The 10,664-nt window shown below is 38.1% G+C and overlaps 1 protein-coding gene across 3 annotated transcripts in view; it reads left to right on the forward strand.

Annotated features, from left to right (window-relative positions):
• LOC114648231 (solute carrier family 45 member 3) overlaps positions 1 to 6,405 on the forward strand; it is a 50,767-nt gene extending 44,362 nt beyond the window's left edge. For all 3 annotated transcript variants that reach the window (XM_028797135.2, XM_051924608.1, XM_051924607.1), the window contains 2 exons: positions 11 to 276; positions 4,926 to 6,405. In XM_028797135.2, coding sequence (XP_028652968.2) covers positions 11 to 276; positions 4,926 to 5,351 — 692 coding nt within the window. In that variant the 3' untranslated portion in view covers positions 5,352 to 6,405. The remainder of the gene's footprint in view (positions 1 to 10; positions 277 to 4,925) is intronic.
• Positions 6,406 to 10,664: the final 4,259 nt, after the last annotated feature.

The raw sequence follows: 10,664 nt of genomic DNA on the forward strand, positions 1-10,664 counted from the left end.
TTTCCTTTAGGTGTTCGAATGGGCAGCCTGGGGCTTTTCCTGCAATGTGCAATCTCACTGGTGTTTTCTACTTTCATGGACAAGCTGGTTAAAAAACTGGGCACAAAGATCATCTATCTGAGCAGCGTGATCTTCCTTGTCTTCGCCACACTAGTCATGTGTCTGTCTCAAAGTATCATTCTTGTGTCACTCATGGCTGGTTTGACAGGTTACACCTTCTGCACCCTTCAGATTCTGCCTTACACCTTGACGTCTTTGTATCACAGTGATAAGCAGGTATATGGACAGCGGGTTCTAGCCAATGCAGTGAAGCCTACTAATCTGATAGCCAAGCCCAGTCCTTCAAACATTCTTGGGCACCAACCGCCAACATTAGCAGGGGACAAAAATAATGGGTCACAGCATAACTAATACTAATTCCATTTGATCAAATTCAATAGCCTACCATTAACAATACTAGAACAGTAGAACAATTTGGTCAAAAACAGGCCATTCAGCCCAGTAAAGCTCCCCAATTCTATTTTACTAATTTTCCAAAATTACAATGAGTAAAATTTTGAAGGTCCCACTTAGTAATTTATTCCATGTGTCTATAGTTCTCTGCAGGGCTGAGAAATTAGTCAAAAATTGAGGTTTGAATATTTTATTTAAATATTCAAATATATATAAATGTAAGTTAAAAGTTATGCACTCTCTCTCTGTCTCTTTCTGTCTCTCTCTCTGTCTCTCATATATATACTGTATATATTCAACGTTCAAGCACAACACACATTTTTATTTATAAGGGCTATTATTTATAAGGGAAAACGTTTTCCAATCGCCCCCCCCTCTGCACAGTCCCAGCACACAATACAATAAAAGTGCACTTTCTTTTCTTCTTTCACTTTATCTCAGTCATTCTGCCTTCACTCTTCTCTAACAAGCTTTGTCCTTTTTCCTCCTGACTGTGGCTTTCAGAATGAAGCAGGCAGCTCCATTTAAGCTGCACCTGGGAGTACTTCATATGGCTCATTTGGGAGGTCCGCAATCACTCCCAGTTGTGGTGAAAGCCCAAAGTAGGGCTCTGCAGCTCACCATAGCGGCTGCCATATAACCCAACAGGGCTTATTCTGTTTATTCTTAGTACAGCTGCAGATCAAAGAGCAGAGTGGTGAGGTAGAAAAATCTGTCCCAAACTGCTTAATGAGGGGGTATTTTTAAGACACAGGAGGTTGTTTTATTGATGACAATACAAGCTAAGCATTTAAACATACAAAGAGGCTGACCATGGAAGTGATGTGCAAAAACAAACCTATAAAATATCTCAATATGGCATAGCATGCCTGAAGTAACACATTGCGAGGTAAAATAAACAACTGTTCTTTTACATTTTAATGTCAGCTTTTGGCTTTCTATTTATATTTAAATAGTGAAATATGATCTAATAGTCCTAGTTCTCCATGTAAAGAAAATCTTTCTAATGTTTGTGCAAAGTCTACACTTCTAAAGATTCCCTATGTGTCACTGTTTTCCTGTTGAATAATCTTAATTTAAAACACTCTGGTATCCACTTTACTAATTTTCTTCATAATTTTAAAAACTTTGATCAGTTCATGTCACCTCTTAATCTTTGCTTAAACTGAAAATGTTCAATGAAATCAGCCCTTCCTCATAGCTCATACTTCTCAGATCTAGAATCGGCCAAATTGCTCTTTTCTGGACTTTCTCTAGCCCTGCTATGTCTTTTTTTTGTAATATGGAGACCAAAACTGAACACAGCATTCCAGAAGAGGCCTCAAAAGTACATTCTCATGTTTAAGCAAAACTGCCTCTGACTTGTACCTTACACATTGTACTAGCCCTAACATCTTATTAGCCTTCTTAATGGCTACTGAACACTGTCAGGATGCAGATAATGACAAGTCCACTCTGTCTCCCAGGTCCTTTTCATAAGGTATACTTTCAACTTTCAAACCTTCCATCATGTAACCAAAGATAACATTTTTACTTTCTCTGTGAAATGCACTACATTTACTTACATTAAATTTCATCTTCCACAAATCTGCTCAAGCCTGTATGCTGTCCAAGTCCTTCTGTGTCAATTTAATAATAATAACAATAATAATAATAATGCATTTTATTTATATAGCACTTTTCCAGTGCTCAAGGCACTTTATATTGTTATTATTATTATTATTATTAAGTCCTTCTGTGACAATTTAGTTGATTCAAGATTATCTTCTCTTTCAGCTAGTTTGATAACATCTTCAAAATTAACCATCCTATTCTTGTCTAGATAGTTTATATCTATTCAAAAATAGCAGTGGCCCCAGGCAGTGAATTATGATCATTATATTATCAATACAGGTTTTCAAAGATTCATTGTTGTCATATCATGACCTTTTTAAGTGGCCTGTCAGCACACAAATTTAAAAGCATTAACGATGTTCAGTTTTATATGCAAGTAGCATTTATGTTTGCATTTTCTGATCCTGATTTTCAACTACCTGCTATGATGAGTACAAGGTGTAAACCAGCCCTGCACTCGTCAAAAGGACATAAGAAAAAATAAATAAAAGGCAGCTTAGTCAATCAGGCTCATTTAGTTATTTTATAGCTAAGTATTCTCAATATCTCATTCAGATATCATTTAAAAGATGTCACGTTGTTGGAAGGGAAAAACCTTTCTGTAATATCAGATTATTCCTTGGCATTCAAAGACATCAATGGAATAGTAGTAAAAGTGAATGTTATGTTGTCACAGGTGCTGTGTGTGTGTGTGTGTGTGTGTGTGTGTGTGCGTGTGTGCGTGCGTGTGTGTGTGTGTGCTCTCAGTTATTCACAGTTAATGATGATACTGTAGAGTCAATGTCAAAAATATGAATTGCAAAATATGCCACAGGAGATGAAGATTTTGTTACTCAAACCACCTGAATCAGTAAATTTACCTAACAACACCAGTAACAGCTTGGTTGAAGCTGCTCCTTAACCACTTTCTGACTACACGTCTAAATGAATAAAGTAACAGTACTGTCTAATTGGAAATGCAAGTATGTCATGCCAGAATATAGCAGCAGTATTTTAACATGCAGTACAGTATACACAAACCAACATGCTTATCTAAGCTCAATTTGCTATTGAGAATTGAGAATGCCAAAATGAAATAACGATATTGTAGCAGACAGAAGCATTTGTTTAATGCATGCAACCAAGTAGCTACAGTGGTCTGTGTGTGTGTGTGTGTGTCTTCTGCCACAGTGCTCCTTAAAATGTACAACTTAATCATTAAGCTTCAGTTACCTTAGGCTACTGAGATCCTAAACTGATAACAGCAATTTTAGCTAAATATTTTCTCAAAGTGTCAAGTGCTTGTTTCAGTTTCTTTTATCATCTCCCTGAAACCTTGGCGGTTTAAAGTGCACAGTGTTTTAGGAAGAAGCACCATAGGTGCAGCCTTTGCAATGGTGGATTTTTCTGTTGTTCACTGCACAATTTTTAAGAGGTTGTCCCCAGATGCGTATTCTCATTTGAGAATCACATCTGGCCCTGCAAGACTAGGTGACAGCTAGTAAGGATTAGGTTAAGTACAGGCATAGTGTGCAATCAAGTGACAGGAACAAAGCAGAAGTTAAACATTCAATCCTACATGTGCTGAGGGGTAAATTTAATCCACCCAAGGTCACAGGAAGGCAGCCATTTTCACAGCAGGACTTGGTGTAAAGCAAGAAGCAAATGTTGTGGATGTCATGCTGGTTCCATTGCAGGGCTCAGTCGTACAGCCAATTAGAAAAGAGTGTGCTGTGTGCAATGCAGTAATTGAAACCTATTAATAAAGTGTCAGTTAGATTTCATCCAGCAATGCACGGTAGATATATTGAAAGAGTGTGATCTGGTCATGCGGCGAGCAGTGTTTGTACCGTGAATCTATGGGGGCATGGGTTGGAGATGGAAAATGGATTTGGATGTTATTTACTTCAGAGCACATGAAGGACTAAATATATTTATAAAACATGAGAAAATGATCAAATTTGACTGTGTTGCTGGTCACTTTCATAAGGGTTCATGTACAGTATGGATTCAATAACAAATGCTGGCCAGTGAAATATGTAGTTTTTCATACAAAAGAGAAAAAAAGTAACGTAAAAGTAACACACTTTTTGTAACATATCAATAACTATAACTATTAACACACTGTTTGTAATGCATTACAGTTTTTAATAATATATTACATGTTTAGTTACTTTTTTTTGTAAGTATGAGTAATGTAACTAAGGTACTCTTTTTACATCCCCCAACACACTGGTTGCAAGATCCCCTGCCCTCTTCCATTAAAACTAATCATGAAATAGTTACACGTTACAACTTAAGTGTAGCTCTGTAAAAGGGCCTTGTTGCAAGACAAAAAGTATTTTTCCTTATATAACTGGGAACAAGCTTTTTCTCCATGGGTTGGCAGATCACATGATAGGTATTAGAAACTGTTGATAATTTCGCGCCATTTTTGTCATCTTCTGGGAGATGGAGAGGTTTCTCCTAGTGCACAAAGAGATCTGCTTCTGGTTATTAAAATACAAAGTAGCTCTCAGAGAATTGTAATGTGATTAATGAGAAGAGCATAGTAACTTTTGTTATTTTTCCAGAGCACTGATTTTTATCCGTTTTCTCTTTATCATTCTTATCGTTATTCCTATTAGTATATTTTCATGTTCTCCTCCCTCTAGTCTCTTTCTTATTTTCTTTTCCTCATTTTCTGCTTTTTTTCTTCCCCTGCTGTATTTCCACTTGCTGACTGTTGTCAAAAGACCTGATAGAGGCCCCTGTACCAGTAAGTTCTGTTTTCATTGCTTTTGTACATTTTAGCATGAGATCAACGTAATTTTTTGCTTTTGTCTTAGTATAATGAAATCTGTCAAAGGTTATTAATGGAGTTCTGTTTATACTTTCAGATATTCTTTCCACGACACAAAGCAGTGGGAGTTGTCATTCAGCCAAGTGACAACAAAAAAGGTTCCAGCAACATGAATAGACACACCGTATCTCATAAGACGTCCTACCCTAACGGCCACCCAGGAGGAATGCCTAGTCCTTCATCACCTACTTCATCGCCAGAGTTTCACAGCTCCATAATAGTTAATCACAGCTCACTCGGTGCAGCCACAGCCCCCCAAGTGAACCGAGGCATATGCTTTGACCTCGCCATCCTCGACAGTGCTTTTCTGCTGTCCCAGGTGGTGCCCTCTCTGTTTATGGGTACCATTGTGAAGTTTACTCATTCTGTAGCAGCCTACATGGGCTGTGCTTCAGCCATTGGTATAGTGGCCATATATTTCTCCACCAAGGTAATCTTTGACAAGAATGACTTGGATCAGTAATTGCACTCCTGCCTCCATGGCTTTTGAAGGTGTCCTTTGAGATGTTCAGTTATCTTTCAGGAAAGTAAGAGAACTTTGCAATTCTGCAAATTGGGCACAAAATTGTTTTACTGCTAATTTTATTTTCAGAAACTTTTGCAACACTACCAGCCAATACCAGCAGACAAAAGTGTGTCTAAATAGCACAGAGTCACTGTCTTTAATATCAAGAGGACAAAAGGTGCCTTCGTTACTAAATTATTTTATAAGTTTTCCTTTTGTCTTGTACATTCTGAATTCTGAATGATAAGAAGTGGACTGGAATCCTGCATCATAGATATGAACATAAGATTAATAGAAGAAGGTCAGTCACTTCTTTTTGGTTTTTAGTGTTTGTTTTATTTGTTTTATTATTGTCTGCCTTAGCTATGTGGGATTTTACATAGATATATATATATATTTGTGAGGGTGTTTGTATGAAGAGTTCTTATCAATGTAACAATGAAGCCAAATTGAGAGAACTAAGAAAGCAGACTAAAGCAGGTGCAGGGCCAGTCAAGAGCGGCGTGTCTCAATGCAATTCAATGAAGTCTATAGGGTTGGGAGAAAAATGGAGCATCTCAGGGAATCTGTGCCTCAAAAGCACTGATGAGCTTTCAGGAATGGCTACAACAATCATGAAAATTGGAGCTGCTTTGACAGATGGATGAGCTGGGGTTGATGGGGTAAAAGTAACCATGAGATGCCATTTCAAAGAAAGTTTTCTTTTTCAAGAAATTTGCCACACATGTGCCACTCTAGAACATTTGTTTATTCATAAATAGAGAATTATGTGTATTTATTTAAAGGTGTATAATGATTATTAATCACTCTTGTGGCAATATTTTTAACTGTAAAAGTTGTAAAGAAAAAGAGAAAATGTTTTATTTCCGGACAAGAAAATAATATTATTATTTATTATGGTAAAAAAAAATTTTATGACACAATTTTGTGTATTGCTGAAAAAATATTGTCATTGATAATATAGATTTTTTTCAAATAAACAGATTTTTTACTTATAAAATGTTGGGTCCATTTACATTAAAAAAACATTTATTAACCAAAGTGTTTTCGTATCTGTTTGGAATTATCGTTAAGGGCAACATTTTTTGTGCTTTCTGAGTTGCTTGCACTTGCAAAGCCGGTGTGTTGGCTTGTAACTATGGTCACAAATGATTAAAATAGAGGCTTGGACATTACCTGTATGGTGTACATCACTGTTTGGACCGACCTCCTCATTGGTTAGCTACTGTGAAGTACATGTCGGCTTTGTTATGTGGAAATCCTGCTGACCTATTACAGTTACAGTAGGTCCATAAATATTTGGACAGAGACAACATTTTTCTAATTTTGGTTCTGTACATTACCACAATGAATTTTAAATGAAACAACTCAGATGCAGTTGAAGTGCAGACTTTCAGCTTTAATTCAGTGGGGTGAACAAAACAATTGCATAAAAATGTGAGGCAACTAAAGCATTTTCTTAACACAATCCCTTCAATTTCAGGGGCTCAAAAGTACTTGGACAAATTAAATAACTGAAAATAAAATGTTCATTTCTAATACTTGGTTGAAAACCCTTTGCTGGCAATGACAGCTTGAAGTCTTGAACTCATGGACATCCCCAGATGCTGGGTTTCCTCCTTTTTAATGCTCTGCCAGGTCTTTACTGCAGCGGCTTTCAGTTGCTGTTTGTTTGTGGGCCTTTCTGTCTGAAGTTTAGTCTTCAACAAGTGAGATGCATGCTCAATTGGGTTAAGATCAGGTGACTGACTTGGCCATTCAAGAATTTCCCACTTCTTTGCTTTAACAAACTCCTGGGTTGCTTTGGCTGTATGTTTTGGGTCATTGTCCATCTGTATCATGAAACGCCGCCCAATCAGTTTGACTGCATTTAGCTGGATTTGAGCAGACAGTATGTCTCTGAACACCTCAGAATTCATTCGGCTGCTTCTGTCCTGTGTCACATCATCAATAAACACTAGTGTCCCAGTGCCACTGGCAGCCATGCATGCCCAAGCCATCACACTGCCTCCACCGTGTTTTACAGATGACGTGGTATGCTTTGGATAATGAGCTGTTCCACGCCTTCTCCATACTTTTTTCTTGCCATCATTCTGGTAGAGGTTGATCTTGGTTTCATCTGTCCAAAGAATGTTTTTCCAGAACTGTGCTGGCTTTTTTAGATGTTCTTTAGCAAAGTCCAATCTAGCCTTTCTATTCTTGAGGCTTATGAGTGGCTTGCACCTTGAAGTGCACCCTCTGTATTTACTTTCATGCAGTCTTCTCTTTATGGTAGACTTGGATATCGATACGCCTACCCCCTGGAGAGTGTTGTTCACTTGGTTGGCTGTTGTGAAGGGGTTTCTCTTCACCATGGAAATGATTCTGCGATCATCCACCACTGTTGTCTTCCGTGAACGTTCAGATCTTTTTGCAGTGCTGAGTTCACCAGTGCTTGCTTTCTTTCTCAGGATGTACCAAACTGTAGATTTTGCCACTCGTAATATTGTAGCAATTTCTCGGATGGGTTTTTTCTGTTTTCGCAGCTTAAGGATGGCTTCTTTCACCTGCATGGAGAGCTCCTTTGACTGCATGTTGTCTGTTCACAGCAAAATCTTCCACATGCAAGCACCACACCTCAAATCAACTCCAGGCCTTTTATCTGTTTAATTGATAATGACATAATGATGGACTTGCCCACACCTGCTCATGAGATAGCCTTTGAGTCAATTGTCCAATTACTTTTGAGCCCCTGAAATGAAGGGATTGTGTTAAAAAAATGTGAGTTGCCTCACATTTTTATGCAATCGTTTTGTTCACCCCACTGAATTAAAGCTGAAAGTCTACACTTCAACTGCATCTGAGTTGTTTCATTTAAAATTCATTGTGGTAATGTACAGAACCAAAATTAGAAAAAAGTTGTCTCTGGCCAAATATTTATGGACCTAACTGTATGTGAAGCAACCCAAGTGCCTTATGGCTGCATATGAGTGTCACTGTCATTCAATTACTAGCATGGCAGACTACTGGCTTGTTGTTACTGATGAAAGGCCGGAAGTCCTAGTCTGCCACCAAGCTAAATGATATTTTTTATTTCCTCTAAAGTCAACATCAACAACATTCTCAAATCCCCCTAATCCAGTTCCGTGACACAGAGGGCGAAAACCTGACTGTACAGCATTGGGCACAGGTCAGGAGCCAGCCTTGGAAGAGAACCAATGCATTGCAAGTCCCACTCATACAGTGCCAGATTAGGGCCTCCTCTTAACCAAATCTGTATGTAAGCGGAAAACCCACACAATCACAGGGAGAACATGCAAACACAACATGGATGATGGCTGGGTGTGGGGTTCAAACCCCTAGACCACTAAATAATGCACCACCATACTGCTTCAGTACAAATCTTATCACTCTAAATTCAGAGGACCTTTTATCCAAAGTATTTATAGCAATGAAGCAATACAGCTAGAGTCGTGAAAGAATGTGAGCCAAGGCACTGCAAGGTCCAGTCCCAAATTGAGAGTAAGGTGTCTGTTTCTGCGGATTGCATGGAAACTTGAATTCTCATTAATTGGTCAACAAGACCTTGTTTCAGAAGCAGAACATGACATTAGCATTTTAATGCTTCATTCACTTGCTGTGGGAATCTTTGAACTAATCAGTTCTTACCTCCCGCCTTCCCACATCATTCAGTTCAAATGTTTGGCAGGAATTCAAGTTTGCTGCTGTGTTCCTGGTTGATAGGAATGAAACCAATTAAAGATTAGCACTATTTTTTTCATAAAAAAATGTAAATAAACATATTAAGCTCCAAACGTAATATAACTACATAAATGCCACTGCAGGCTTACTTCGCTATTATGTGTTTACCTGGCTAATTCACTTGTCACTAGAATTACACCCTGGGAAGCCTTAAGCAGAGTTTGACCAAAGGTATAATTGAAAGATTATTGTTGCCTGTAAAGCCAAGTACCTAAAAATGTAAAATGTCTCCTGATCCTGGTTAATGTAAATGAGAAAGTGCTTTTATGGATGAAATTAAATTTTTAAGCATTGTTATGTTTTCAGTTATGAGACTCATCTTAAAAATATCAAAGTCACCAGGGGTCTCATTTTATAGTGCCTTGCTTAAAATTCACACTAAAACAAGGTGTACGGAGAAAACTAGAAATGTGCATACGCAACAAAAAACTTCAGATGCCCAAAACTGTGCATAAGCACACACTTTCCCTTTACAAATCCTTCTCAAAGTGAATTTTAATGCACATACGTGTGCCTACAGCCCCACCCCAACTTCTCCCAGAATTATACTTATTTGAATATGCAAATCAACACAAATAGCCCCTTCCATTCAGTGTTTTGATAAAAGACAATAGCAAAAGCACGTGTAAAAAAGATGTATAAAATGGAGGTCCTGCTCAGTGCAGTGAAGGCAAGGAAAAACATACTATTTGGTGGCTTAAGCAATGGTATAAACAACAAAAGGCACAGCATGGCAGAGGCACTCAAAAGATCAAGTTCAGAAAGTCATACAGTGCCCAAAATAAAAAAGAAGTGTTCAGATATCAAAGAAGATTTGAAAAGGGAAGTCGCAACCCACCATCTTGAGTGTCAACACTATTGGAGGAGGTAGTGGAATTCCAGGGCTCACATTGTTTGAGCAGTGAGCTGCAGCAGTTATTGATAAGGCACTTATATATCTCGCCATAACATTAATGAGTTGAATTTTCACATTATTAGAGTGGAAATACTTTCTATTTACAAAGTTAAATTTATTCTCTGAAGGTGCCATAATAGCAATGAGTAGACAGTCGATTACTCCGATTACATTTAGAAAACCGGACATTGCTGTGAATTACTTTGTTGTTTGTCCATTCAACCACAGTGTAAGGAAACCTTATATATGTGGATGACAAGCGGATAATGCCATCTCATACAACTGGCATGGTGCAACTCAGTGATGACTGAGAAATATGTGATCGGTCAGCCAGTTCACATTGAAAAGCCCTTGTGGCTAAAAACCTTTGGGTGTACATAATTTGCAAAGGAGCAGGTAGAGCTCAATCCCTCAAAGTCTGCCTTTGTAAAGCCGGCACCAGTTCAGCACACAGCTCCAAGAGGATGGCTCTTGGAAATCCAAATCAACTTAGACACCAGCCATCATCGCAAGAAATCAGTATGATCTCTAAATATGCGCTCTATTCTAATTCTTCCATTTGCAATGTCTTTTAATAATGTTAAAGCAGCTGTAGTAGTTGGAATAGTATGGCCATTTCATGCACTATTAAATTG

This window comes from Erpetoichthys calabaricus, chromosome 3 (genome assembly GCF_900747795.2).
Source record: "Erpetoichthys calabaricus chromosome 3, fErpCal1.3, whole genome shotgun sequence".
NCBI lineage: Eukaryota > Metazoa > Chordata > Cladistia > Polypteriformes > Polypteridae > Erpetoichthys > Erpetoichthys calabaricus.